This window comes from Heloderma suspectum, chromosome 3, assembly GCF_057233095.1.
Source record: "Heloderma suspectum isolate Gila_16-S chromosome 3, 16-S_ref, whole genome shotgun sequence".
NCBI classification, from domain to species: domain Eukaryota; kingdom Metazoa; phylum Chordata; class Lepidosauria; order Squamata; family Helodermatidae; genus Heloderma; species Heloderma suspectum.
This window is the reverse complement of record NC_139460.1, coordinates 244826661-244850756: the sequence shown is the minus strand read 5'-3', so window position 1 is coordinate 244850756 and position 24096 is coordinate 244826661. Positions and strand designations below refer to the sequence as shown.

The 24096-nt window shown below is 44.1% G+C and overlaps 1 protein-coding gene across 2 annotated transcripts in view; it reads right to left on the bottom strand.

Annotated features, from left to right (window-relative positions):
* Nucleotides 1–13646: 13646 nt before the first annotated feature.
* FAM204A (family with sequence similarity 204 member A) overlaps nt 13647–24096 on the bottom strand; it is a 41373-nt gene continuing 30923 nt past the window's right edge. Inside the window, exons 7-9 of one of the 2 annotated variants that reach the window (XM_084846088.1) lie at nt 22703–22809; nt 20381–22389; nt 13647–14908 (exon numbers count right to left, since the gene is read on the bottom strand). In XM_084846088.1, the coding sequence (XP_084702214.1) occupies nt 22338–22389; nt 22703–22809 (159 nt within the window). In that variant the 3' untranslated portion in view covers nt 13647–14908; nt 20381–22337. Of the gene's footprint in view, nt 14909–20380; nt 22390–22702; nt 22810–24096 lie in introns of those variants that run through there. The other variant, XM_084846089.1, reaches the window with a different exon arrangement.

Sequence of the window (24096 nt, the reverse complement as noted above, 5' to 3'; positions counted from 1 at the left end):
AAAGGAAGAGTACAGGCAGATAGCACAGAATGGCAGGGATGGTGTCAGGAAGGCTAAAGTTGAGAATGAGCTGAGGTTAGCAAGGGATGCTAAAAACAACAAAAAGGCTTTCTTCAGCTACGTGCATAGTAAAAGGAAAAAATGGTTGTTCAGCTATTAAATAAGGATGGAAAACGATAACAGATGACAAAGAAAAGGCAGAGGTGCTCAATTCTTACTTTGGCTCAGTCTTCTCCAAAAAGAGGGTCTATGACCCCCCTGGCAAAGGCGAAGTACAGGCTGAAGGGGCAAGATTGCAGCTTGAGATGGATAGGCATATGGTCAAGGAACACCTAATTAGTTTGAATGAGTTCAAATTCCAGGGCCAGATGAACTGCATCCTAGAGTCATAAAGGAACTGGCAGAAGAACTCTCAGAACCACTGTCTATTCTCTTTGAGAAATCATGGAGAACGGGGGAAGTGCCAGATGACTGGAGGAGGGCTAATGTTGTCCCTATCTTCAAAAAGGGTAAAAAGGAGGAACCTGGGAACTACAGACCAGTCAGTCTGACATCAATCCCTGGGAAAATTCTGGAGCAGATCATAAAGCAATCCATCTGGAAGCACCTTGACAACAATGCAGTGATTCCTCGAAGCCAACATGGATTTGTCAAAAACAAGTCCTGCCAGACAAATCTGATCTCATTTTTTGATCAAGTCACCTCCCTTGTGGAATGTGGGAATGCTGTAGACATCATATACCTCGACTTCAGCAAAGCTTTCGACAAAGTGCCCCATGATATCCTGATGAGCAAACTAGCTCAAAGTGGGCTAGATGAAACAACGACCCGGTGGATCCACAGTTGGCTACAGAATCGGACTCGAAGAGTGCTTATCAATGGGACCTTCTCAAACTGGGGAGAGGTAATGAGTGGGGTACCACAGGGCTCAGTCCTGGGCCCAGTGCTCTTCAACATTTTTATGAATGACTTGGAGGAGGAAGTGCAGGGAATGCTGATCAAATTTGCAGATGACACAAAATTGGGAGGGATAGCTAATACTTTGGAAGACAGAAACAAAATTCAAAGTGATCTGGATAGACTGGAGCGCTGGGCAGAAAACAACAGAATGACATTTAATAGGGATAAATGCCAAGTTCTGCACCTAGGAAAAAGAAACCAAATGCACAGTTACAAGATGGGGGATACATGGCGCAACCACACTACAAGCGAGAAGGATCTTGGAATTGTTGTCGATCACAAGCTGAATATGAGCCAACAATGTGATGTGACTGCAAAAAAGGCAAATGCTCTTTTGGGCTGCATTAATAGAAGCATAGCTTCCAAATCCCGGGAAGTACTAGTTCCCCTCTACTCAGCACTGGTTAGGCCTCATCTGGAGTACTGTGTCCAGTTCTGGGCACCACACTTTAAGAAGGATGCAGACAAACTGGAGAGGGTTCAGAGGAGGGCAACAAAGATGATCAGGGGACTGGAAACAAAGCCCTATGAAGAGAGACTGAAAGAACTGGGCATGTTTAGCTTTGAGAAGACTGAGGGGAGATATGATAGCACTCTTCAAGTACTTGAAAGGCTGTTACAGAGAAGAAGACCAGGATCTCTTCTTGATCATCCCAGAGTGCAGGACACGGAATAATGGGCTCAACTTACAGGAAGCCAGATTCCTGCTGAACATCAGGAAAAACATCCTGACTGTAAGAGCAATATGACAATGGAACCAATTACCTGGGGAGGTGGTGGGCTCTCCCACACTGGAGGCCTTCAAGACGAGTCTGGAGTCTGGACAGCCATTTGTCAGGGATGCTCTGACTTGGATTCCTGCATTGAGCAGGGGGTTGGACTCGATGGCCTTGTAGGCCCCTTCCAACCCTACTATTCTATGATTCTATGATTCTCCTGTATGAGTGGTTCCATTCATTCCTATGGGGGAGCCTTTCCCCACCTGGTGCCCTCCATCTGTGTTGGTCTACAACTCCCAACATCCCCCAGCCAGCATGACCAATGACTATGTTGGCTGGGGATGATGGGCGTTGTAGGCCAACACAGATGGAGGGCACTGGGTTGGGGAAGGCTGCTATGGGGGAAACTAAAGCACTGTGCTTGGCAACAACTTTCCCAAGTGTGCAAAACCTGCTTACACCCCATGACACTAGTTCATGTTCTGTCAAGGGGTGGGGAAGCAATATCACATCCCCTTTTCTGAAGGCAGCTCCAGGGCTGTGGGGCAAGATGTTTAACCTAAATGCAACTAAACCCAACCTAAAATGCAGTTTTTGGCTTGGGACGGTAGATTGTCCTATCTTACCAGAAAGCGATCAAGGTGTCAAGTGCTGATAACAATGAGCAGGGACAAGTTTGGAAAAGCACATCTGGCCATGTTCTGTCCTTTCCTTCACCCATGACAATGGCTCAATGATACATAGAAGAATAATCAACCCTGTCTCTTCTCCAGCCTACTCTGGAGCCATCGCCATTGTAGATGCAGCCAGGGTCAAGGTCTGGCTAACTTCTCCCCTTAGGAAGTATGTGGGGTGCTGGTTAGTGGGAATGGCAAAATGACTGGAAGTGTCTATCCCCTTCCCTTCTCTCACCCATCAACATTGATAGACCTTTTATTGAGTTTCTTATAGTGATGTTCTGCAGATGTCCTTGTTGGATACTAGCAGTTTCAAGAAAATTTCTGCTCACATTTAGGGCCGAACAAGAAGTGACATTTGTCACATAGGGCTTCTCCACATTAACAAAACCAAACCCCCCACAGCATTACTGGGGCTTTGTCTTGCAGAGTCTTCATTGGTTTAACGCTTGGCACAATATACACACTCCCCCCTCCGTGCTTGTTTTTGCCAGGTTCCTTCCCATATGTTTCATTTATACCGCCAGCAGATTGTGCGATTCTGATTTATTACAGCATTTTCAGGGTTTTATAAAATGGCAGATTCCTGCTTGAAAACAACGGGAGAGGTATTGGGGGTTGACAATGTCATGAAAAGGACTAGGGAACTTCCATGTCTGAACAATCATGAGCACACGATAAATGCCTTGTGCAGAGACACTCATAGTTTGCTTTTGTCTAGCTCTATCTATCTATCTATCTATCTATCTGGAGTGACAGAGGGGAGCAGAGACTTGGATTCTTCTCCACTGGTATGCACAGTCAGGACCAGAAATATTGGAACACGGATTAACTGTTTTGGCAGTTGGCCTCTGTACACCACCACATTGAAGTTGAAAGGAAACACACCCAGATAGGAGCGAAGGCAGGACTTCCAGCTGTAATTCAAGGGGTTTGACTAAAGTGGGGCACGAACCATGCAGGAAGTACAGCCAGTGGCATACACACACACCCCATTATTGGTGGCTCATAAATAATGGAATGAATGGCTGACAAGCAGCTGCATGGCCAGGTGTGGCCTGTTTCCTGGGTGCCCCATGACCAATCAAGCAGATAAAAGGCCTGGAGGTGGTTCTGAGTGTTACATTTGCATTTGGTAGCTGTTCACTGGAACTCCCAACATGAGGTCCAAGGAGGTGTCCATGCAAGTGAAGGAGGCCATCATTGGGCTGAGGAAACAAAATAAACCCATCTGATAAACAAAATAAACCCATCCATGGAGAGCCAGTGTGGTGTAGTGGCAAGAGTGTTGGACTAGGAGCTGGGAGATCCGGGTTCTAGTCCCCAGTCGGCCATGGAAGCTCACTGGATGACTTTGGGCCAGTCACACACTCTCAACCCAACCCACCTCACAGGGTTGTTGTTGTGAGGATAAAATGGAGAGGAGGAGGATAATGTAAGCCGCCTTGGGTTCCTTGCAAGAGGAAAAAAGGCGGGGTATAAATGCAATAAATCAATAAATCAGAGAGATAGCAAAAACAGTGGGCGTGGCCAACACAACAGTTTGGAACATCCTGAAAAAGAAGGAATTAACTGGCAAGCTCAGCAACAGCAAAAGGCCTAGAAGACCACAGAAGACAAGTACAGTGGATGACCGCAGAATTCTGCTCATGGTGAAGAGGAACCCTTTCACAACATCTAGCCAGGTCAAGAACACTCTTGTGGAGGTAGGCATGTCATTGTCAACATCTACAGTCAAGAGATGGCTTTATGAATGTAAATACAGAGACTTCACAACAAGGTGCAAACCACTGGTAACGCTCAAGAACTGAAAGGCCAGATTAGCCTTTGCCAGCAAACACCTACAAAAGCCTGCCCAGTTCTGGAATAAGACTCTTTGGACTGATGAAACCAAGATTAACTTGTACCAGGATGATGGGAAGAGAAAAGTATGGAGAAGGAAAGGAACAGCTCATGATCCAAAGCATACCACATCATCTGTCAAACATGGTGGAGGCAGTGTTATGGCATGGGCATGTATGGCTGCCAATGGAACCGGGTCATTGGTGTTTATTGATGACCTGACTGCTGATAAAAGCAGCAGGATGAATTCTGAAGTGTATAGGGCTATACTTTCTGCTCAGATTCAGCTGAATGCTGCCAAACTGATAGGACACCGCTTCATATTGCAGATGGATAATGACCCAAAACATACAGCAAAAGCTACCCAAGAATTTCTCAAGGCAAAGAAGTGGGATGTTCTTCAACGGCCAAGTCAGTCACCTGATCTCAACCCAACAGAGCATGCCTTTCACTTACTGAAGACAAGACTGAAGGCAGAAAGACCCACAAACAAGCAGCAGCTGAGGGCAGCTGCAGTAAAGGCCTGGCCAAGCATCTTGAGGGAGGAAACTCAGCATTTGGTCATGTCCATGGGTTCCAGACTTCAAGCAGTTATTGACTGCTAAGGATTTTCATCCAGGTATTAAAGGCGATCCTTACATTTGAAATGATGTTGGTTTGTTCCATTAACCAACCAACGATGGGTGTGTGTGTATGCCACTGGCTGTACTTCCTGAATGGTTAGTGCCCCACTTTTGTCAAACCCCTTGAATTACAGCTGAAAGTCCTGACTTCGCTCCCATCTGGGTGTGCTTCCTTTCAACTTCAATGTGGTGGTGTACAGAGGCCAACTGTCAAAACAGTTATCCTTGTTCCAATATTTCTGGCCTTGACTGTATATGCAGGTTTCCTCTTATTAGATCAGAGTGACTTCGCATCTCCCAGGCAACTCAGATGTACAGCTTTGTTTGGTCACAGAGGACCAAAACTTTCAAAAGGCTTTTGACAAGTGCCCTCACCAAAGACTCCTGAGCAAACTTAGCAGTCATGGATTAAGAGGTGAGGTTCTTTTATTAATCAGAACTGGTCAAAGAGCAGGAAGTGCAGAGTAGGAATAAATGGTCAATTCTTGCAATGGAGAAATGTAAGCAGTGGAATCCCCCAAGGATCTTTATTGGGACCGGTGCTTTTTAACTTGTTTGTAAATGAACTGGAGTTAGGAGTGAGCAGTCAGATAGCCAGGTTTTCTGTCCACACCAAATTATTTAGGGTGGTTAGTATAAAAAGGGACAGTGAAGAGCTCAAAAAGGGTCTCTCCAAACTGGGGGATGGTCATTATAATTGTGAATGTGGTTCAGTGAAAGCAAGTGCAAAGACCTGACTTCACATGAGCTGATAGGGTCTGAGCTGGCTGTGACTTGACCAGGAAAGCGATCTTGAGGTTGTGGTGGATAGTTTGAAGAAAATGCAGCTGCTGTGAGAAAGGCAAATTCCATGTTGGGAATTGTCAAGAAATCCATTTTCTTGTTAGGAGTTAGCTGCCTGGAATTAAACTCCATTTCATCAGGAGGAGCCTGCACACATTTGTTAAAACACCTGTGTGTGGTATCACATGTTCTAGTCTCCACACCTGTCAAGGCCAGAGTGAACCTCTGGCCAAATTAGATGTCAGCTAGGCTGTGGTGAGAGCTCTTCACCTCCCTGCTCCCCTCCTGGAGGCCAAGGAAGTTATCCAGTCAGCTAGTGGTTGGCCAAAGAGGGAACTATTCAGCCAGCTAGGGATCGGCTAAGGAGGCTCACCTCACATTTGTCAAGGACCTGGTGCGGGGTAGGGTGGTATAAAGCAAGGGGGGGGGGCATTACTGTTGCCATTTGGTCTCTATTTTGGTTTTGGTCTTGGGTTTCATCTGCCTTCTAACCTTTTGGGACTGTGAGCTTTTTGGATCCTGAATTGGGCCCAGTCCTATCGGAAGACCCTTACTTAGGTAACGTATAGGTATTGTTTTGGTATTTTGCCTGCTGCATTGTTCCAAAGGGGTTTCTCTGGTTTTCTCTGATATTAGTACACCTTTTTACCCCTTGCCCCTTTCCTATGTAAATAAACTTAATATCTGTCTTCAGAACTGTGTGTGCTTTCTTCCAGGTAAACTTCAGTACTACATTTGGCGCCTTTCTGCTTGATTTTGCTGTTAAGGTTTTAGGTCTAGAGACTGAAATAGAGAGTGCTGGCTTGGCCCCTTATTTCTGAAGCTCTAGGAGGGTCCTGTAAGGTCTGAGAGTCCCTTGGCTCAGGCTGAGGTGGATGTAAGGGGTGGTGACAGTCTACGGGGTAATTGTTTGCCTGCTGCCTACACTGCAGGGAATCTGGGCATCCCCTTCTCACTCCCTTCACTAGAATCATTACAAAAAGGAATCAAAAATCAAACTTACAGTATACAAATATGCCTTTATACAAAGCCACAACATAAACACATTTAGAATACTGTGCACAGTTTTGGTCACTGCACCTCAAAAAGAGCTGGAAATGGGTAACCAAGGTGCAAGTGAAACCAAAATAATGAAGGGTTTCCCTATGAAGAATTATGATGTTTGGGGCTTTTTAGCTTAGAAGCAAGGCAAGTAAAGCAGGATGTGATAGTGGTTTATAAAATTATGCATGATTAGGAGAAAGTAGATAGAATGGTAATGCAATGAAGCTGAGTGGTGGGAGATTCAGGACTGATAAGGGGAACTACTTCTTCACATAGTGCATAGTTAAGCTATGGAATTCACTACCACCAAATGTAGTAATGACAACCAACCCTCTGCAGTTTTGCGCGACATGACGCCACCCTCTGCACGACATAATTTGCCATGGTGACTGCCTGCCACGGCTTGAATATCGCAAAGAGCGGGTGACATTTGTCACAACCCACCGTGGCTGCAGTGATCATGCAAATTGGCCCATATTCAGAGTCTTAGCATAACCAATTCCCATTGATAGGCCTGTCTGTCATTAATTTACCTTTTAAATGTTTCTAAATCAGTGGCCATATCCCTACAAGTTGTGGCAGAGAATTCTTGATCATGCTGGTTGCCATTTTCTGCATCTTTTCCCAGGATAGTAGAGCTCGTGAAGCCTCAAGTGACAGCTTCTTCTTCTAAACCCTTTCAAAGAAGACCTTTACATCCTTGTGCACTTGCATAGGAAGTCTCTTTCACTTTTGCTGGAGAGCCTGCCATCTCTTCTTATAGCTTTGCTGTGGCAGCAAAGGTACCCCCCCACTCTCAGCCCAAGCTCCATCCTTTCCTTATGGAAGTCATCACCACAAGATGTGCTGATGGCCACTAGCTTGGATAGCTTTTTAAAAGGACTAGACAAGTTGATGTAAGCCAGGTCCATTGACAGATCCTAAGGCTGATAGCATTCCGGAACGTCGCTGTCCAGTCTCAGACATTATGTCTCTGAATAAAGGGTGCTGGGGTGGGGGAGTGACAAGGTCTTAGGGCTGTTGCCTTCATGTCATTGGACAAATTCCTGGAGGAGAAGGCTATCAATGGCTATTAGTCCTGATGGCTATATGGCACCTCCAGTATCAGAGGCAGTATGCCTATGTACACCCATCGCTGGGGAACATGGGCAAGAGGGTTGTGTTGCGCTTGTGTCCTGCTTATGGGTTTCCTGTGGGCACCTGGTTGGCCACTGTGGGAAGAGAATGCTGGACTAGACAAGCTTTTGACTTGATGTAGTGCGGTTCTTACATTTTTATGTAGGATGTTTGTTTGTGGCTACTAGTCATGATTGGTACACACTATAGGTAACCTTCTCATGAGAAATGCCGGGTTGGATGAATCAGAGGTCGGAATTAAGATTGCTGGGAGAATTATCAACAACCTCCGATATGCAGACGATACCACCCTAATGGCAGAAAGCGAAGAGGATCTCAAGAGCCTCTTGTTGAGGGTGAAAGAGGAGAGTGCAAAAGCTGGTTTGAAACTCAACATTAAAAAAACGAAGATCATGGCATCTGGCCCCATCACTTCCTGGCATATAGAAGGGGAAGAAATGGAAGCAGTGACAGATTTTACTTTCTTGGGCTCCAAGATCACCGCAGACGGTGACTGTAGCCATGAAATTAAAAGACGCTTGCTCCTTGGGAGGAAAGCTATGGCCAACCTAGACAGCATAGTAAGAAGCAGAGACATCACCTTGCCAACAAAGGTCCGTCTAATCAAAGCTATGGTTTTCCCAGTAGTAATGTATGGCTGTGAGAGCTGGACTATAAGGAAGGCTGAGCGCCGAAGAATTGATGCTTTCGAACTGTGGTGCTGGAGAAGACTCTTACGAGTCCCCTGGACTGCAAGGAGGTCAAATCAGTCCATCCTAAAGGAAATCAACCCTGAGTGCTCATTGGAAGGACAGATAATGAAGCTGAAGCTCCAATATTTTGGCCACCTAATGCGAAGAGAAAACTCCCTGGAAAAGACCCTGATGCTGGGAAAGACTGAAGGCAAAAGGAGAAGGGGACGACAGAGGATGAGATGGCTAGATAGCATCACGGATGCAATGAATATGAACTTGAGCACGCTCCGGGAGAGAGCGCAGGACAGGAAGGCCTGGCGTGCTATGGTCCATGGGGTCACGAAGAGTCGGACACGACTGAACGACTGAACAACAGCAACAACAACATAGGTAACCTTCATGTTCAGAGTTAGTATGCCACTGAGTAACAATATAGAAGCAAACAACACAAGGGGGCTATTGCTGTCATGTCCTGCTTGTGGAATTCCCAGAAGCATCTGGTTGGCCACTGTGGGAAACTGGATACTGAGCCAGATGGACCATTGCTCTGATCCAGCAGAGTTCTTCTTATGGTTCCACTTATGTGTGGCCCATTAATAATCTAGTCTGTTGATGCTTCTTTTTTCTTTGTCTTTTTGCAGTTGGGCTGGATGTCCTTCAGATCTGTTCATGCCTTATATAAATCTAAGATTCTATTATTTTAAAATTCCTTAATGTATGGATGCTGGCTTGATACTTACTTATGCAAAGTCTGGCTCATTTCAGAGCCTTTCATCCTTCACTTCCATGAGAAGTACAATTGCTCAAAATTAAAGGAAAACACAACAAAGTAATTAATCCTGTATGAATGTTCAAACATTTCTATTCCCCCTCCCCCTTCCTCAAGACTCTGCACTTCCTCTGTGTGCAATCCAAAAATCTTGGTAAAGTCTTTTTTGTCTGACAAAACTGAATTTTCCAATAACTCTGATTGTGCCATGATACTTTTACCTGAATCCTTTTAGATAACAAGCAGCATATTGTATTTGGTTCATTTATCTCTGATTGAAGAGCACAGACATGTCATTCAAGGAACATACTTCATAGGCAGTTTATGATAGTGAGATCAAGGACAGGTTCTAAGTAGAAAGGCATTAATCTGGAAGCAAGAGAATTGTATTAACGGTAACATCCATTGAGTCACCAAAATAAATAAAGTCAGCAAAATGGATTAAAATTATGTCATAATAAATGTACACACAGGATTTGCAAGAATTTTGTTCTGATTCTCAAAATGGTCTGATTCTCAACAGTCTACATATCTCCCCCCAAAGGGACCATTTTGGAGAAGGATCTCTCTCCCTTTCGCCCTCTCTCTTTCTCTCTCTCCCACAGAGCAAATAGTGTGTTCCTTATTTATCCCAGATACCTTATTTTGTAAATGAAAATAACCAGAAACCTAATATCTGGGAATAATTTAACACCTGCAATTTCTGTGAATTTTTGTGAGTGAAATCTGAAGTTATGGCTGCCTGTGTAATTACTCTTCCATTAAGGCTTGTTTTACATTATAGCATTATTTTTGCGTAAATTTAAGCTTTAATGTAATTAACACAGAGTGTACTTTTCAGACACCCATGCCAAACTGAGGATAACACTTATTTCCAGGGCCCCAGCATCATATTTGGGGGGCCTATACAAACTTGCAGCACAGGCACCCTCCCACACACATGCCATAATCCCATCCATACAGTCTCATGATTTGTACTTAGAACCAGACATGGCACTGTGGTGTGTCCGTGTGCACGAACTAGACATTTATTTACATGTATTTGGGGCCTATAAATCATACCAGCAGTACTGGCTCTCGCTGTCTCTAGGATCAATGCCCTTGATTATTTTAGTGCTTTGTCCCACCAGCAATCTCTACGTCCTGCCTATGCACAAAGAACTCTGGGACTGGTGGTTGTTGAGAGAGCAGGTCACACTGGAAAGCACAAATATCTTTCTCGACTACAAATCCAAGCTTGAGTGCACAGCCACCTGTCTCTGTTCTAGAGAAGGGCCTGGGCCGGCAAGGCACTGTTCAGAATGCATCTTGTTTTGTCCCCTAACATTGCTTGTGATTGGCTCTGGCAAATCTGGACAATAGGTACATAGATACAGAGAAATACTTTTTTATAACTAACCTCAAGCATGATTTACTATTTGTCCCCACTTCCTTTCCTCATGGTAATAGGATCGCACCTTGGGTTGACCTTCCCTGTACCTCCTGGCCCAGGGGTCCCCAACCTTTTTGGACCTGTGGGCATGTTTGGAAATTTGAGAAACTGCTGTGGGCACCACTGCAAAATGCCTATCAGTGGATCGCTGCTTTGGCGTCTACCTGTCGCATCTCTGGATCTTAGTACGGGTGTACGAAACCCCGCTTACCTGGGTCCGCTGGGTTCCGCTGGGGGAGGGAGGCACTCCGTCCCTCCCCCCGGAATCCTCGCCAGGGGGGAGACGCTCCGTGCCTCCCCCCGGAATCCTGGCTGGCCGGTTTCACTCCGCATCCAAGCCGCGGAGCCGCCGGCCAGCTCTGGCTGCCTGCAGCCGGACATCCGGCCACCTGCAGCCTCTGGGCAGCCCTGCAGGGACGCAAATGGCAGCTGTCGTAGCCGCCGTCATTTGCATTCCCTTTCTTTTGCCATGATAGGCTACGTAAAAATTTACATAGCCTATCACGGCAGGGGGAAAACCCGAGCGTAAGCAAATGGTGGTAGCCGCAGCCATTTGCGTACATTGTTTCCCCCCCCCCCCGCTGTAATAGGCTACGTAAATACTTACATAGCCTATCATGGCAGGGGGGAAGAAAACCCAGCGTATGCAAATGGCAGCAGCTACTGCCATTTGCGTACACTCGGGCTACGTAAATACTTACGTTGCCTATCACGGCAGGGGGGGAAAAACCCCAGCATATGCAAATGGTGGCAGCTACCGCCATTTGTGTATGCTCAGGTTTCCCCCCACACACCGTGATCGGCTACGTAGATACTTACATAGCCTATCACGGCCTCCACAGGGATACAAATGGTGTTCCTGCATTAGCCATGATAGGCTATGTATTTACGTAGCCTATCAAAGCCTATCACAGCTGAAGAGGAGCAAGCGAATGGCGGCTGCAGGACAGCCGCCATTTGCACAGCAGCGCGGACGGGAGCAGGTAAGTGCTCTGTTTCGCGTGCCTTTGTGGGTTGGGGGGCGGGGGCTTCGTTCCGCGATGGGTTTCGGGGGGCCGAATGCACTGGCATTCGGCCTCACTGAGATCCGTCGCAGAATTCTCTGACATCCCTAGATCTTAGGCTGCGTCTTATTCAGCAAACACTTTGGTTTTGTGTCTATTGGACCCCACAACATCTCTTTTAATAAGGGATTGCCTAATTCAGCTAATTGCTGGTGGTGCAGTCAGCTAATGCTTCTTTTAAACATACGTTTTGGCAATGTCCAGTAGTCGCTTCTTTTTGGGAGGAGGTTATTACACAGATTTTTTTTTTATTAGAATAGCCTTTAATATTCACTGATGTGCATGCCCTTTTAAATTATTTACTGGCTTCATGGAAATTATTTACCTGCTTCATGGATTCTCCACACCCTTTTGACAACTAAAAGAGTGATATTACAACACTGGAAGGATAAACACTGACCTCCTCTAATGCAGTGGATTGAGGACCTTATGGGCACAGTCCTATGGCTGCCAGTCAGTGGCTAGATGGCCATAGGATAGGTCGGGTCCCTGACAACCAACCTCTGCCCCTTCCCATGCTGCCTTGTAGGCAGCACGGAACAGCCCCGCGCTTGGAAGACGAGAGCGGAGCAGCAAAAATGGGGTTTCCTGGGGGCGTGTTGGGGAAGTCGGAAATGCCGATATGACACATCCTACGTGTCGTCCGGCTGCCACTTCCTGCGCTCTGAGGTCCCATGGCTAGACAGCCAAAATCAGCTGTATAGCCATAAATGCAGGGTGGCTGAAGCGCAGAGAGGACGATCCCCTTCGCACTTCTCCTGCCCTGCAATGACGGTTGCCTCCGTGTTTGAAGGCAGCCACCTATCCTGGTAGGACTGCACCCTACAACACTTTCAATATCCGAAGGGGTGACATATGGACACCATCTTCAAAGTAATGCTTCTTTGGATATTTGGTCTGCTTTTGTTGAAGTCCATGTATAATTGCTGGAAAGTTATATGCATTTCATATGTATTCATAGCTATAGATATATACAAATCTCTCTCTCTCAATCTCTCTCTCTGTGTGTGTATGTGTGTGTGTAATATTTGATTTTTTAAAAACAGTTAACAAAAGTTTTGCAGGTGCCACATTGCGGAGCGCTCACAGGTGCCAATGGAGGTTCCCGCAGGCCCCATGATGCCTGCAGGTGCTACATTGGGGACCCTTGTCCTGGCCCATTAAGGTATACCTCTCCCCCATGCTTGGGCCCTGTGCATCTGGTGAAGTGGCCTCTAATCCACCAAAAGCTTATGCCATAATAAATGTGTTAGTTGTTAAAGTTCCACAACACTTTCTCATTATAGCATGTAACTTTTTAATATCATAATGAATCTGACCATTGAGATGTTTAAAAAGCACAGGATAAAACCCTGGGTTTATTTCAAGTTAAAACCATATGAATAATTGAATGAGCCAAGAAACTTGTACATAAGACTATATGCCAAGGCCCTTCTTCAAGAACAACATGAGTAAAGTACAAGATGGAACTGTTAATGACTTTATGGAGAGAGTGGGTAAGGCAACAGGGAGGGAGTACTATGTGTTACTATTGTTATACTTGGAAGGAATAGCACATTCCAAAATCCCAGAAGTCTTGCAATATCAGAAAAGGCCATTATTTACAGAATAGCCCTATCTACATAATACCAGTGCAAGCTGGTTTCTAAGTTACATATTATTAATGCATATTAGCATCCTAAGGAACCTATCTGATAATGCTTATACACAGAGACTTAAGGAGCTTAGCAATGTTCACACCTCCATGAAAAAAATAATACAGTTAAGTTCTCCCTTTAAATAAACTTTATAAGCAGGTCTATTAACAGTTATCTGTTATCTGCCACAAGGGGAAATGTGTAGACTGTTCTGGAGTGTCTTCTGAATCTCTGACTGCTGAGCATTAGGCAATAAATTACATGAGACAGAGAGCTGCTTTTATTGGTTGCTCTGATTTTATTTAACCACATGGGCATGTTTAAGTTGAATACAAGGGAAATTATCTTTATCCCCAAGAGCACTGAAAATAATTTCCCCAAAACTAAGCCTGCTGTGCACACAATATATACTGAAAATGTTTTCATGCCATACTGTATACTAGTTGAGGATCTCAATGGATCTGTGACATAGATCCACTGATAGACTGAACTAGCGTACAGTAGAAGAAACCATATAAGCCAAGAGTCCTGGTTATATGAATTTATGGGATCTTGTACATATCCAAAAGTTGGATTATCCAAACATTATTCATGCCATATGTTTATTTTCTGAATTTACAAATCACACCCTCTGCATACTAGGCACCTGGGATAATGTACAGTAAAAATATGATTGAAACTTCTCATAAAACAAAGAAACACAGGGCATGCACAGGAAAGGGAAAAAAACTATATAATAAAAATTGAGAGCGCCATTAAAATAAACCTTGAAGAGCAAGTTTAATTATTGCCCATCTAAAACAAAATAAGGAAGGAGTCAATCTTCCTTTAGTAGCACGAGGGGGTTCCACAATCACGTTACTAAAGAAAAGGCTGTATCTTGAGGGCCAACCAAATGGGAATAGAGATCCAGAAAGTCCGGACTGCAGTAACCATTACTGTCTAAGAGAGCTGAAGGTGGTGTGATAGAACAATAACTTGTTCATGGTATGTATATTAATTGCTTCTATTCTGCTGTCATCTCCGCAAAATCAGGTTTCTGTAGGTATCCCACAAACTGAGATAACAGTGATATCTCTTCCCCTGAGGTTTAAGGTGTACAAATGAGACCCTGCTGAAAATACAGTCTTATGTGGAGGGCCAGGTTGCCAGTTGTAAGAACCAGGGCCTTTTAACTTTCTCCTTTTTTAAAACAAAAACAACAACATTTCATGGAAATATATTGAATTTGAAAAATTGAAAACACCAAACAGTTGCAAGCAAAACAGAAGGAGGAGGACAGTTCGTGACATCAATGAAGAAATCAAGATTATAGCATCAGATGCCTGAATGGCATTTACCAGATAAACAGAAATGGAATATGAGTATTATGTGCTCATAATACCTTAGAGAGCGCCTTCTCCCCTACGTCCCAGTCTACTAGGGATGTACAAAAGTCACTTACCTTTTCGAAGGGTGACATTCGCGGTGGAGGGGAGGCGCTCCATCCCTCCCCCCGAAATTCTCTCCAGCCGGCTCCGTTCCGCGGAGCCACCGGCCAGGGCTGCCTGCAGCCAGACATACAGCTGCTGGGCAGCCTGCAGGGATGCAAATGGCGGCTGCTGTAGCCGCCGCCATTTGCGTCCCTGTATTCTGCCATGATAGGCTACATAAAATATTTACGTAGCCTATCACAGCAAAAAACCAAACAAAACAGTGAATGCAAATGGCGGCGGCTATGGCAGCCGCCATTTGCGTTCCCTTTTTTTTTGCCATGATAGGTTACATAAATATTTACGTAGCCTATTACGGCAAGAAAAAAAGGGGAATGTAAATGGCAGCCACTACGCTATTTGCGCCCCTCTCTTTTGCCGTAATAGCCTATGTAAATATTTACGTAGGCTATCACGGCAACAACAACAAAAAAGGGAACGCAAATGGCGGCTGCTGTAGCTGCCGCCATTTGTGTTCCCTTTTTTTTGCCGTGATAGGCTACGTAAATACTTACGCAGCCTATCACGGCTTCCGCAGGGATGCAAATGGCATCCCTGCGTTAGCCGTGATAGGCTATGTAAGTATTTACGTAGCCTATCACAGCTATAGTGATGAAGCGAATGGCGGCCGCAGCCATGGCCACCATTCGCAAGTCAGCGCGAATGGCAGCATGTAGGTGTCCCATTTCACGCGCCTTTCGTGGGGCGGGGGAGTGGGGGGGCTTCGTTCCGCAACGGATTTCGGGGGGCCAAATGCACTGGCATTTGGCCTCACCGAGATCCATGGCGGAATTCTCTGACATCCCTAAAGTCCACCACCTAAGGTCCTCTGAGGGCTCTCTGCTGCAGCTGCCTAATGTGAGATTGGCAGCCACACGCAACAGGACCTTTTCCTTTGCTGCCCCTCAGTTGTGGAACGACCTGCTGGTTGAAATGTGCCTGCTAACCTCGTTGAAGGTTTTTAAGAAGGCATTAAAGACTCTATTATTCCGGCAGGCCTTCCCTTTTTAGAACTCTTGTTCATTCTGCTGCCTTTTGTATACTGTTTTCAAGCTGTGTTGTTTTATTGTTGGATTTTTTTAAAAAATGTTTTTAGTTCAGAGTTGTTTTTAGATTATATGTTGTTTGTATATATTGTCCGTATGCTTGTATGTAAATGGTTTTTAAACTTTGTATACTGTATTGTTTTAACTTTTGTAAACTGCCCAGAGAGCTTTGGCTATGGGGCGGTATAGAAATGTAATAAATAAAATAAAATATGTAGTGATCAGATAATTCCAAAATGATTTTTGTTGTGTGGCAGGGCCAGCTCCAGGTTTCCATGGGTCTCCCCATCATGCCATGAATGATGGGTGCTCCCAGATCCGCTCTCTCATCCTCCCACCCCTCTGCCCTATACACGTCTGCTGTCAGCAAACAGGAAGTGTGCAGCACGCCAGCACCTCTCTGCCAGCAGCAGGGAGAAAGAAAAGGAGGAAGCCGCGAGGCCACTGAAGGAGGAAATGGAAGTGGCCGTAGCACCATTGTCAGAGGTGGACAGGCAGTGGCAAAGAGGTAGCACTGGACCTTTGGCAGCTGCCTGACTGTGCTGATGGATGCTCCTGTTGGGTGGACTGCACTGTCCCTAGGTATAACTATTAACATATAGAATAAAACGAAGCTATTGGGACACACAATTATCCCAATGAAAATGTATTACTCTTGTGCCAATTTTCCCATTAGAGTTTAACTCACAGCTCTTGGTATCAACATTCTATATCTCATTCATACATATATATATATATATATATATATATATATATATATGTCTCTGTGTATGTGTGTGTGTAATATATATATATTCATTCCGTCTGAGTTTTACCTCTTGTCTAGCAGCAAATTTGGGGGGGTGGACTCAGTGGCCTTGTAGGCCCCTTCCAACTCTACTACTATTCTATGATTGAAATATCAACCAAGTTTCCTTTGAGGTCATTTCTTGATGTTTAAAAGAATTAGTTTGGGTGAAGGTTTTTAATAGTTGACAGATTTGCTTATTTTATTGCAAGCTTGGTTGTAATAAATGACTGCATGGCTGTGCAGCTCCACCACATGAGATAGAGGGATTCTGGGATCCAGGCCAGCATGGTGAGTAGGGATGGCAGAGAATTCCACCATGGACCTCGGGGAGGCCGAATGCCAGTGCATTCGGCCCCCCGAAATCTGTGGCGGAACGGCCTCCCCCCCCCCCCCACGGATCCCCTCGGGACGAGACTTACCTGGGGCAGATCTTCCGGGCAGCGGCTGCGGCGGCTGCAGTGGCTGATCTTCCGACCGGCTGCTGCCACTGCCATTTGCAGGGGTTTTTTTACACACACGTGATAGGCTACGTAATTTTTTACGTAGCCTAAAATGTCTGGGTAGGAAAAAAAAAAAGGGCATACGCAAATGGCAGCTAATAAGGGCTCAGACTTAGTGAGCAGCTGCATAGCTTTGTTGAGCTACACTGTCATGTTTGAGGACAGGTGCTGTATTTGAAGTATCTGCAACCAATTTGCACCAATTCCTAAAGTTGTGCAAAAAGGTCCTCAATATGATTTCAGTGTATACAGATCTCCAAGTCTGTAAGAGCCTTTTCTGTGGTAGCACTGAAACTTTGGACTCACCTCCCATAGGAGGAGGCTCCTGGTGCTACCTCTCGGGGCTTTTCTAGATGAGGATTTTGAGGATTTTAACTTGCCACTTTACCATGGTTTCTGCTTCTGAATTCTTTGTGGGATTCAGATCCTCTACACACATTTTTTCTGGGTTTCCCCCCCTTCTCTGCCTTTCTATTTGTTGCGTGTAACTTGTCCACATAATCTCTAGATGGTGCTGTGGTATAGCGGAATTGTGCAACTACACTAGTGTTTCATTCTGCCATCCCCCCAAATACCAGGCTTTAATTCCAGGCAGTACATAACTTTGGACATTTATATTGAAGCTACTATAAAAGTTCAGGAAGTAAATAAAATTATTTTGCGAACATTGGAGAGGGGGGAATTATCTGTCTCATGCCTCAATCAATATTGGTTTTTGCCAGTGCAGAAATTGACTTGTAGGTGCTTTCCTCTATACTGCAGGTAAAATGTTATGGTTGCACTATACATTAGGTTAGATATAAATCAATTGGATTTAAAACCCTTTGGAATCAATGGAACAAGTTAGTCATGACTTGGGTCCAATTGATTTCAATGGGAATGAAGTGCAACTAATTTAAACCACAATCATATACTCACTTAACTGGAAATAAAAACTCCATCAAACTTCATGGGACTCACTTCTGAGTAAACATATCTAGGCTTGCTCTGTTAGTCTGGACAAACCCCATTTTTTACAATGTGAACATATACAGAACTGAATTATGAAATTTTGTTGTTGTTCAATCGTTAAGTCATGTCCGACTCTTCGTGACCCCATGGACCATAGCATGCCAGGCCTTCCAGTCCTCTGCTCTCTCCTGGAGTGTGCTCAAGTTCATATTCATTGCATCGGTGATGCTATCTAGCCATCTCATCCTCTGCCGTCCCCTTCTCCTTTTGCCTTCAATCTTTCCCAGCATCAGGGTCTTTTCCAGTGACTTTTCTCTTTGCATTTGGAGGCCATAATATTTGAGCTTCAGTTTCAGTATCTGTCCTTCCAATGAGCAGTCAAGGTTGAGTTCCTTTAGGACTGACTGATTTGACCTCCTCGCAGTCCAGGGGACTTCTAAGAGTCTTCTCCAGCACCACAGTTCAAAAGCATCAATTCTTCGGCGCTCAGCCTTCCTTATAGTCCAGCTCTCACAGCCATACATACTACTGGGAAAACCATAGCTTTGATTATACGGACCTTTGTCAGCAAGGTGATGTCTCTGCTTCTTACTATGCTGTCTAGGTTTGCCATAGCTTTCCTCCCAAGGAGCAAGTGTCTTTTAATTTCATGGCTACAGTCACCGTCTGCGGTGATCTTGGAGCCCAAGAAAATGAAATCTGTCACTGCTTCCATTTCTTCCCCTTCTATATGCCAGGAAGTGATGGGGCCAGATGCCATGATCTTCGTTTTTTTAATGTTGAGTTTCAAACCAGCTTTTGCACTCTCCACTTTCACCCTCAACAAGAGGCTCTTTAGATCCTCTTCGCTTTCTGCCATTGGGGTAGTATCGTCTGCGTATCTGAGGTTGTTGATAATTCTCCCGGCAATCTTAATTCCGACCTGTGATTCATCCAACCCAGCGTTTCTCATGACGTACTCTGCATATAAATTAAATAAGAAGGGCGACAACATACAGCCTTGTCGTACTCATTTCCCAATTTTGAACCAATCGGTTGTTCCATGTTCGGTTCTTACTGTTGCTTCTTGACCCTCGTACAGGTTTCTCAGGAGACAGGTAAGGTGGTCCGGTACTCCCATCTCTTTCAGAATTTGCCAGTTTATTGCGATGCACACAATCAAAGGCTTTAGTGTAGTCAATGAAGCAGAAATAGATGTTTTTCTGGAATTCTCTTGCTTTCTCCATGATCCAGTGAATGTTGGCGATTTGATCTCTAGTTCCCCTGCCTCTTCGAAACCCAGCTTGTACTTCCGGTAGTTCTCGGTTCGCATACTGCTGAAGCCTAGCTTGTAGGATTTTGAGCATAACCTTGCTGGCATGTGAAATGAGTGCAATTGTACGGTAGTTTGAACATTCTTTGTCGTTGCCCTTCTTTGGGATTGGAATGTAAACTGACCTTTTCCAGTCTTGTGGCTGTTGGTGAGTGTTCCAAATTTGTTGCCATATTGAATGCAGCACTTTAACAGCATCATCTTTTAGAATTTTAAATAGCTCAGCTGGAATACTGTCAGCTCCGCTAGCTTTGTTGTTACTAATGCTTCCTAAGGCCCACTTGACTTCACTCTCGAGGATGTCCGGCTCAAGTTCAGTGACCGCACTATCATGGCTATCAGGGACATGAAGATCTTTCCTGTATAGTTCTGTGTACTCTTTCCACCTCTTCTTAATCTCTGTTATGTCCCTGCCTTCTTTGTCTTTTATCACGCCCGTCTTTGCACAAAACGTTCCCTTGAGATCTCCAATTTTCTCGAAGAGATCTCTAGTCTTTCCCATTCTATTGTTTCCCTTGATTTCTTTGCATTGTTCATTTAAGAAGGCCTTCTTGTCTCTCCTTGCTATTCTCTGGAAATCTGCATTCAGCGGCGGCTGGTCCAGGTCATCGTCTTCATTCCGCAGCCATCTGCTGCTGGGCTGTGGAACAAAATGGTGTCCGGCATAGTGGATGCCATTTGTGTCCCTGCCCTTGGCCGTGATTGGTCGTGATTGTGTCCCTGCCCTTGGCCGTGAAAAATATTTACATAGCCTATCACAAAAAGAGCAGGGACGCAAATGGTGTCCGCTACACCATTTGCGTCCCTGCTCTTTGCCGTGGTAGGCTGTGTAAATATTTACGTAGCCAATCATGGCTAAGGGCAGGGACGCAAATGCCATTTGCGGCTGCAGCCCGGCAGCGGACGGAAGTCCGGCTGCAGATGGCCCTGGCCGGTGGCTCTGCGGACTTGCTGCAGAGCAGAGCTGGCCGGGGGGGATTCCGGGGGGGGGGACGGATTGCCTCCCCGCCCCCAGCGGACGCCCCAACCAGACGGGTGAGTGTGGTTCGTACACCCCTATAAAAATGGTATTCAATAGCAGTGATTGCTGCCACCAGTAAGTTTGCCGAGTACTCCAACCCTGTTCACATCACAGAACTTTGAGAGACAATGTTGTATAGGGGAATAAGGAGGCAAAGTTAGATAGGAAAATAGTTTGGCTTTGCACTAACTTATGTATCATTGTCCTTCAAGTGTCTATTATTTAAGCCTCCACAGTGCAACATGTCAGAATTTTGAAGTACAATGTAGCACTGCAATCCCTTTAGCTAGCAGCTAACCATGGTGAATTAGTCCCATGGGTAAACTGATCTCTTATGTCTAATGGGGGCATCACCATACAAACACATACTGTGAGCATGAGTGGCTACTTTCCAAATTCAGTGCAATAAGATCTTAGTAGATCTTGCTAAATTGGGGGGACCTGTTCTAAGCTTGGTATTAACAGAATAACTCTAATCTTGCTGAGGTAGGCTGGTAGCAGCAGCAATGGACATCACCCATGATTATGTTATATAGTCAAGTACTACTTCGCATGTCTGCATCCTTCCAAGCATCTGTCTTCTTTACATACATACAAGTGTGCCAAGCATCTTTGCAGGACTGCACCGTGGAAAACCAGGAGGGGAAAAGGGGACAGTTTGGAATGCTGAAAAAGCAAGCCCTCCTTTACTGGCAATTAGAGAACTCGTATTCTTGTAGAGAACTTGTTTTCAAAACAGTGGCTGTTAAATTTGGGTTTAGTTGAAATTCCAAAATGTTGTATGGGGAAAGAACAGAGATGGGACATGAAATCTTTCATCCTTTGTGCCTAAGTACCTATGTTGCACAATATGCCGAAGATTATTGGGATAATGTATTATTAGCCAAAGTGGGCCCATTTTGTTAGATGACAAAATATACATTTGTAACAACCATATGAAGCTAGAAAATACTTTCATCCCTCTTCACTACACAAAAACATCTCCCCAAATAAGTATCTGAATATAGAATAAAGACTCTGTGGATTTATGGTGCTGTGTGGTAGAAACCTGTTCGGCCAATGATTTATAGACTTTGCTCTGTATTTTAACTGTCAATGTAACTAATTACAGTTGACTCTAGATTACTGTATTGCAAACTCTCATCTTTGTGAAATATTGTGTTCCATATTAGGGCGGGGGGGATCAAACATCCTCAGGGCTACCAAACAAGAATGAACTATTCCACATTAGGATGGAAAACTTGAGACTTGTCATAAACCTTGAAATTACTATTTCTTGGCACAATATTTTAGCTCACAGTACTCAAATACAATAAATCACCATTAGGTTAATATCATTCCTTGTGCCTGAAATATTTCATCTTGCTTAACAGTAAGTGAAATTTACCAGTTTATGTCTTACACAGGTGAAAGACATTTGCTGAAGCTTCAGGGGAAAACACTGCTAATTTACTTGATGTGTAGTTTTAAGGGAATAGTATTGTTACCCGGTCTCGTTATTTAAAAACAGAGGCATTCCAAACATGGTATTTTGTTTTAAATAACGATTACTTCAGATACTAATAAATAATTGAATAAATTCTCACATTTTTTTTCAAGATTATATTTTTGATAGTGCCATGACAAACAAACCCTTTAAATCCTGAGGATCTATGAAAAGGAATAAGTTGGAAACATGTTGGGGGCTGAAGGTAGATATCTGAGATATACTTAGAGATACTTAAGAAAGTATGGAATGGAAATCTAAACTACTCCACAGTGATTTCTCCAGCTGCACAACAAATGCAAATAAAAACCAGTGAAAATATAACATGTGTACCTACAGTATTAACAAATCTTCCCCCTCAGCTTTAAAATGTTTTCTCCCTTCCAAGACACAACTAACTACATATATCCCATGTTGCTTTTTGTTTCCCATCTTTTCTTGGCTTCAAATCTGAAAAGAAATACAAATATATGTCAGTATCTACCGAGGTACACTTTGGGGAGTTTTCAATCAAATTTCATTTAGAAGCAATGGTTAAATTGGAACTAGGTTTTTAATACATTAGCAATCACAAAAGGGAAAGTATAAACATTTGAATAATGTATCAGTTGTACTCAAGACTCTACATTAAACAGATGCCCTACTCAAGGAAAAAGCCAAGGTCATATTAAACAAACAAGGATTAGTGCAAGCTAATTTGCAGGAGGAAAACATTAAACTCAGAATCTCTACTAGTCTTAAATACAGAAGACCAATGACGCACCCCCACGCAAGCTTCTTTTTCTTTTGGGCTTCTTGAGAAGCCTCTGCATCTTGCTTTGCTTTCACAAAATTTCGGCAAGCGACAGCTTTGGCAATTTTCACACCAAGCTACAGAGAGAGGAACATAAACAAATGAGTCCATAGGAGAAGTTAAAGCCAAACTAAAAGTAGCTTTGTTTAAGACCATTTTGGAATGTTTATATAACTAAAATTTGTCCTGCACTCACGATGGAAAATTTCTGAGTATATTCACTGAACAGGTGGAAGGTTTGTGAAGTCTGCTCCGATTTTGTGGGGCAAAACTTAATTATTTGCCTAGCAGACAAATGGTATAACACCAACAACATAAATCAGAAGCGGTTTGCACCTACATTGTTCCAATATCAACCACATGAAATTACGCTTAATAAGCCATATTTACTTTCTGTACAGTTTGAAAATGAGACAGAGATTATACTGCAACAACAGCAGCAGCATACTAACCTATCTACTAGAGCCAAGGTTGCTCCTGAGTTTCGTTTAAGTACATATTATTTAGGAATTTGGCAGCAGTGGCTGTACTGTTTGACTACATAAGGCCTTTGTTAGTGGACTATACTTTTAAAATGGAGAGTTGAAGAAGACACCACAAGGACTCAATGGCACTTACAAGACCCCACATATGAAACAGTTACAGGGGAAAGGGCTAATACATTTTTATCGGGTGTTTATGATTTTTTCCATCATTTAAACGTTGAGATATTTTTATTTAAGCTTTGCCTTTCCACCATTATTGGCCACAAAGCAGTTACAACTAAATTATGTTTTAATCGGTCATAATGTAAACAAAATCAAAACAAAATGAAGAAACAAATAAAAAGCAAAAGAACAACCTGGAACAAAGAATTATTGATTATCCACACAATGGCTGAGATCCGACTAACCCAAAACAAAGAGCTGCCGTATGAGGGGTGGGGAGGTGTTGAAAAACTTTGATATTAGCCAGGAGTGCACCACAAGAAGAACATAAGAAAAGCCCTGCTGGATGAGGCCAAAAAATCCCATTTAGTCCAGCATCTTGTTTCCCAGAGTGGCCAAGCAGATGACTCTGGGAAGCCCACAAACAGGGCATGAAGGCAATAGCTATTCCCCCAAGAGCTAATATTCAGTGACATACTACCCCTGCACATGGAAATGCCATCAAAAATGCAAATTCCAGGTGGGCAAATAAGGGTATGATCCATCTGGACCTACAACTATAATATTCCCATTGATATAGATGGAACTGGGTTTTGCTATTTGTTTCAGATCTCAATATCTACTTGTTGGATTGCGCCGTACCCCCACACTACTGAAAACAGAAATCTGATTCTTCATTGATACTGCAAACACTACTAGGGATTCTGCTGTCTATAG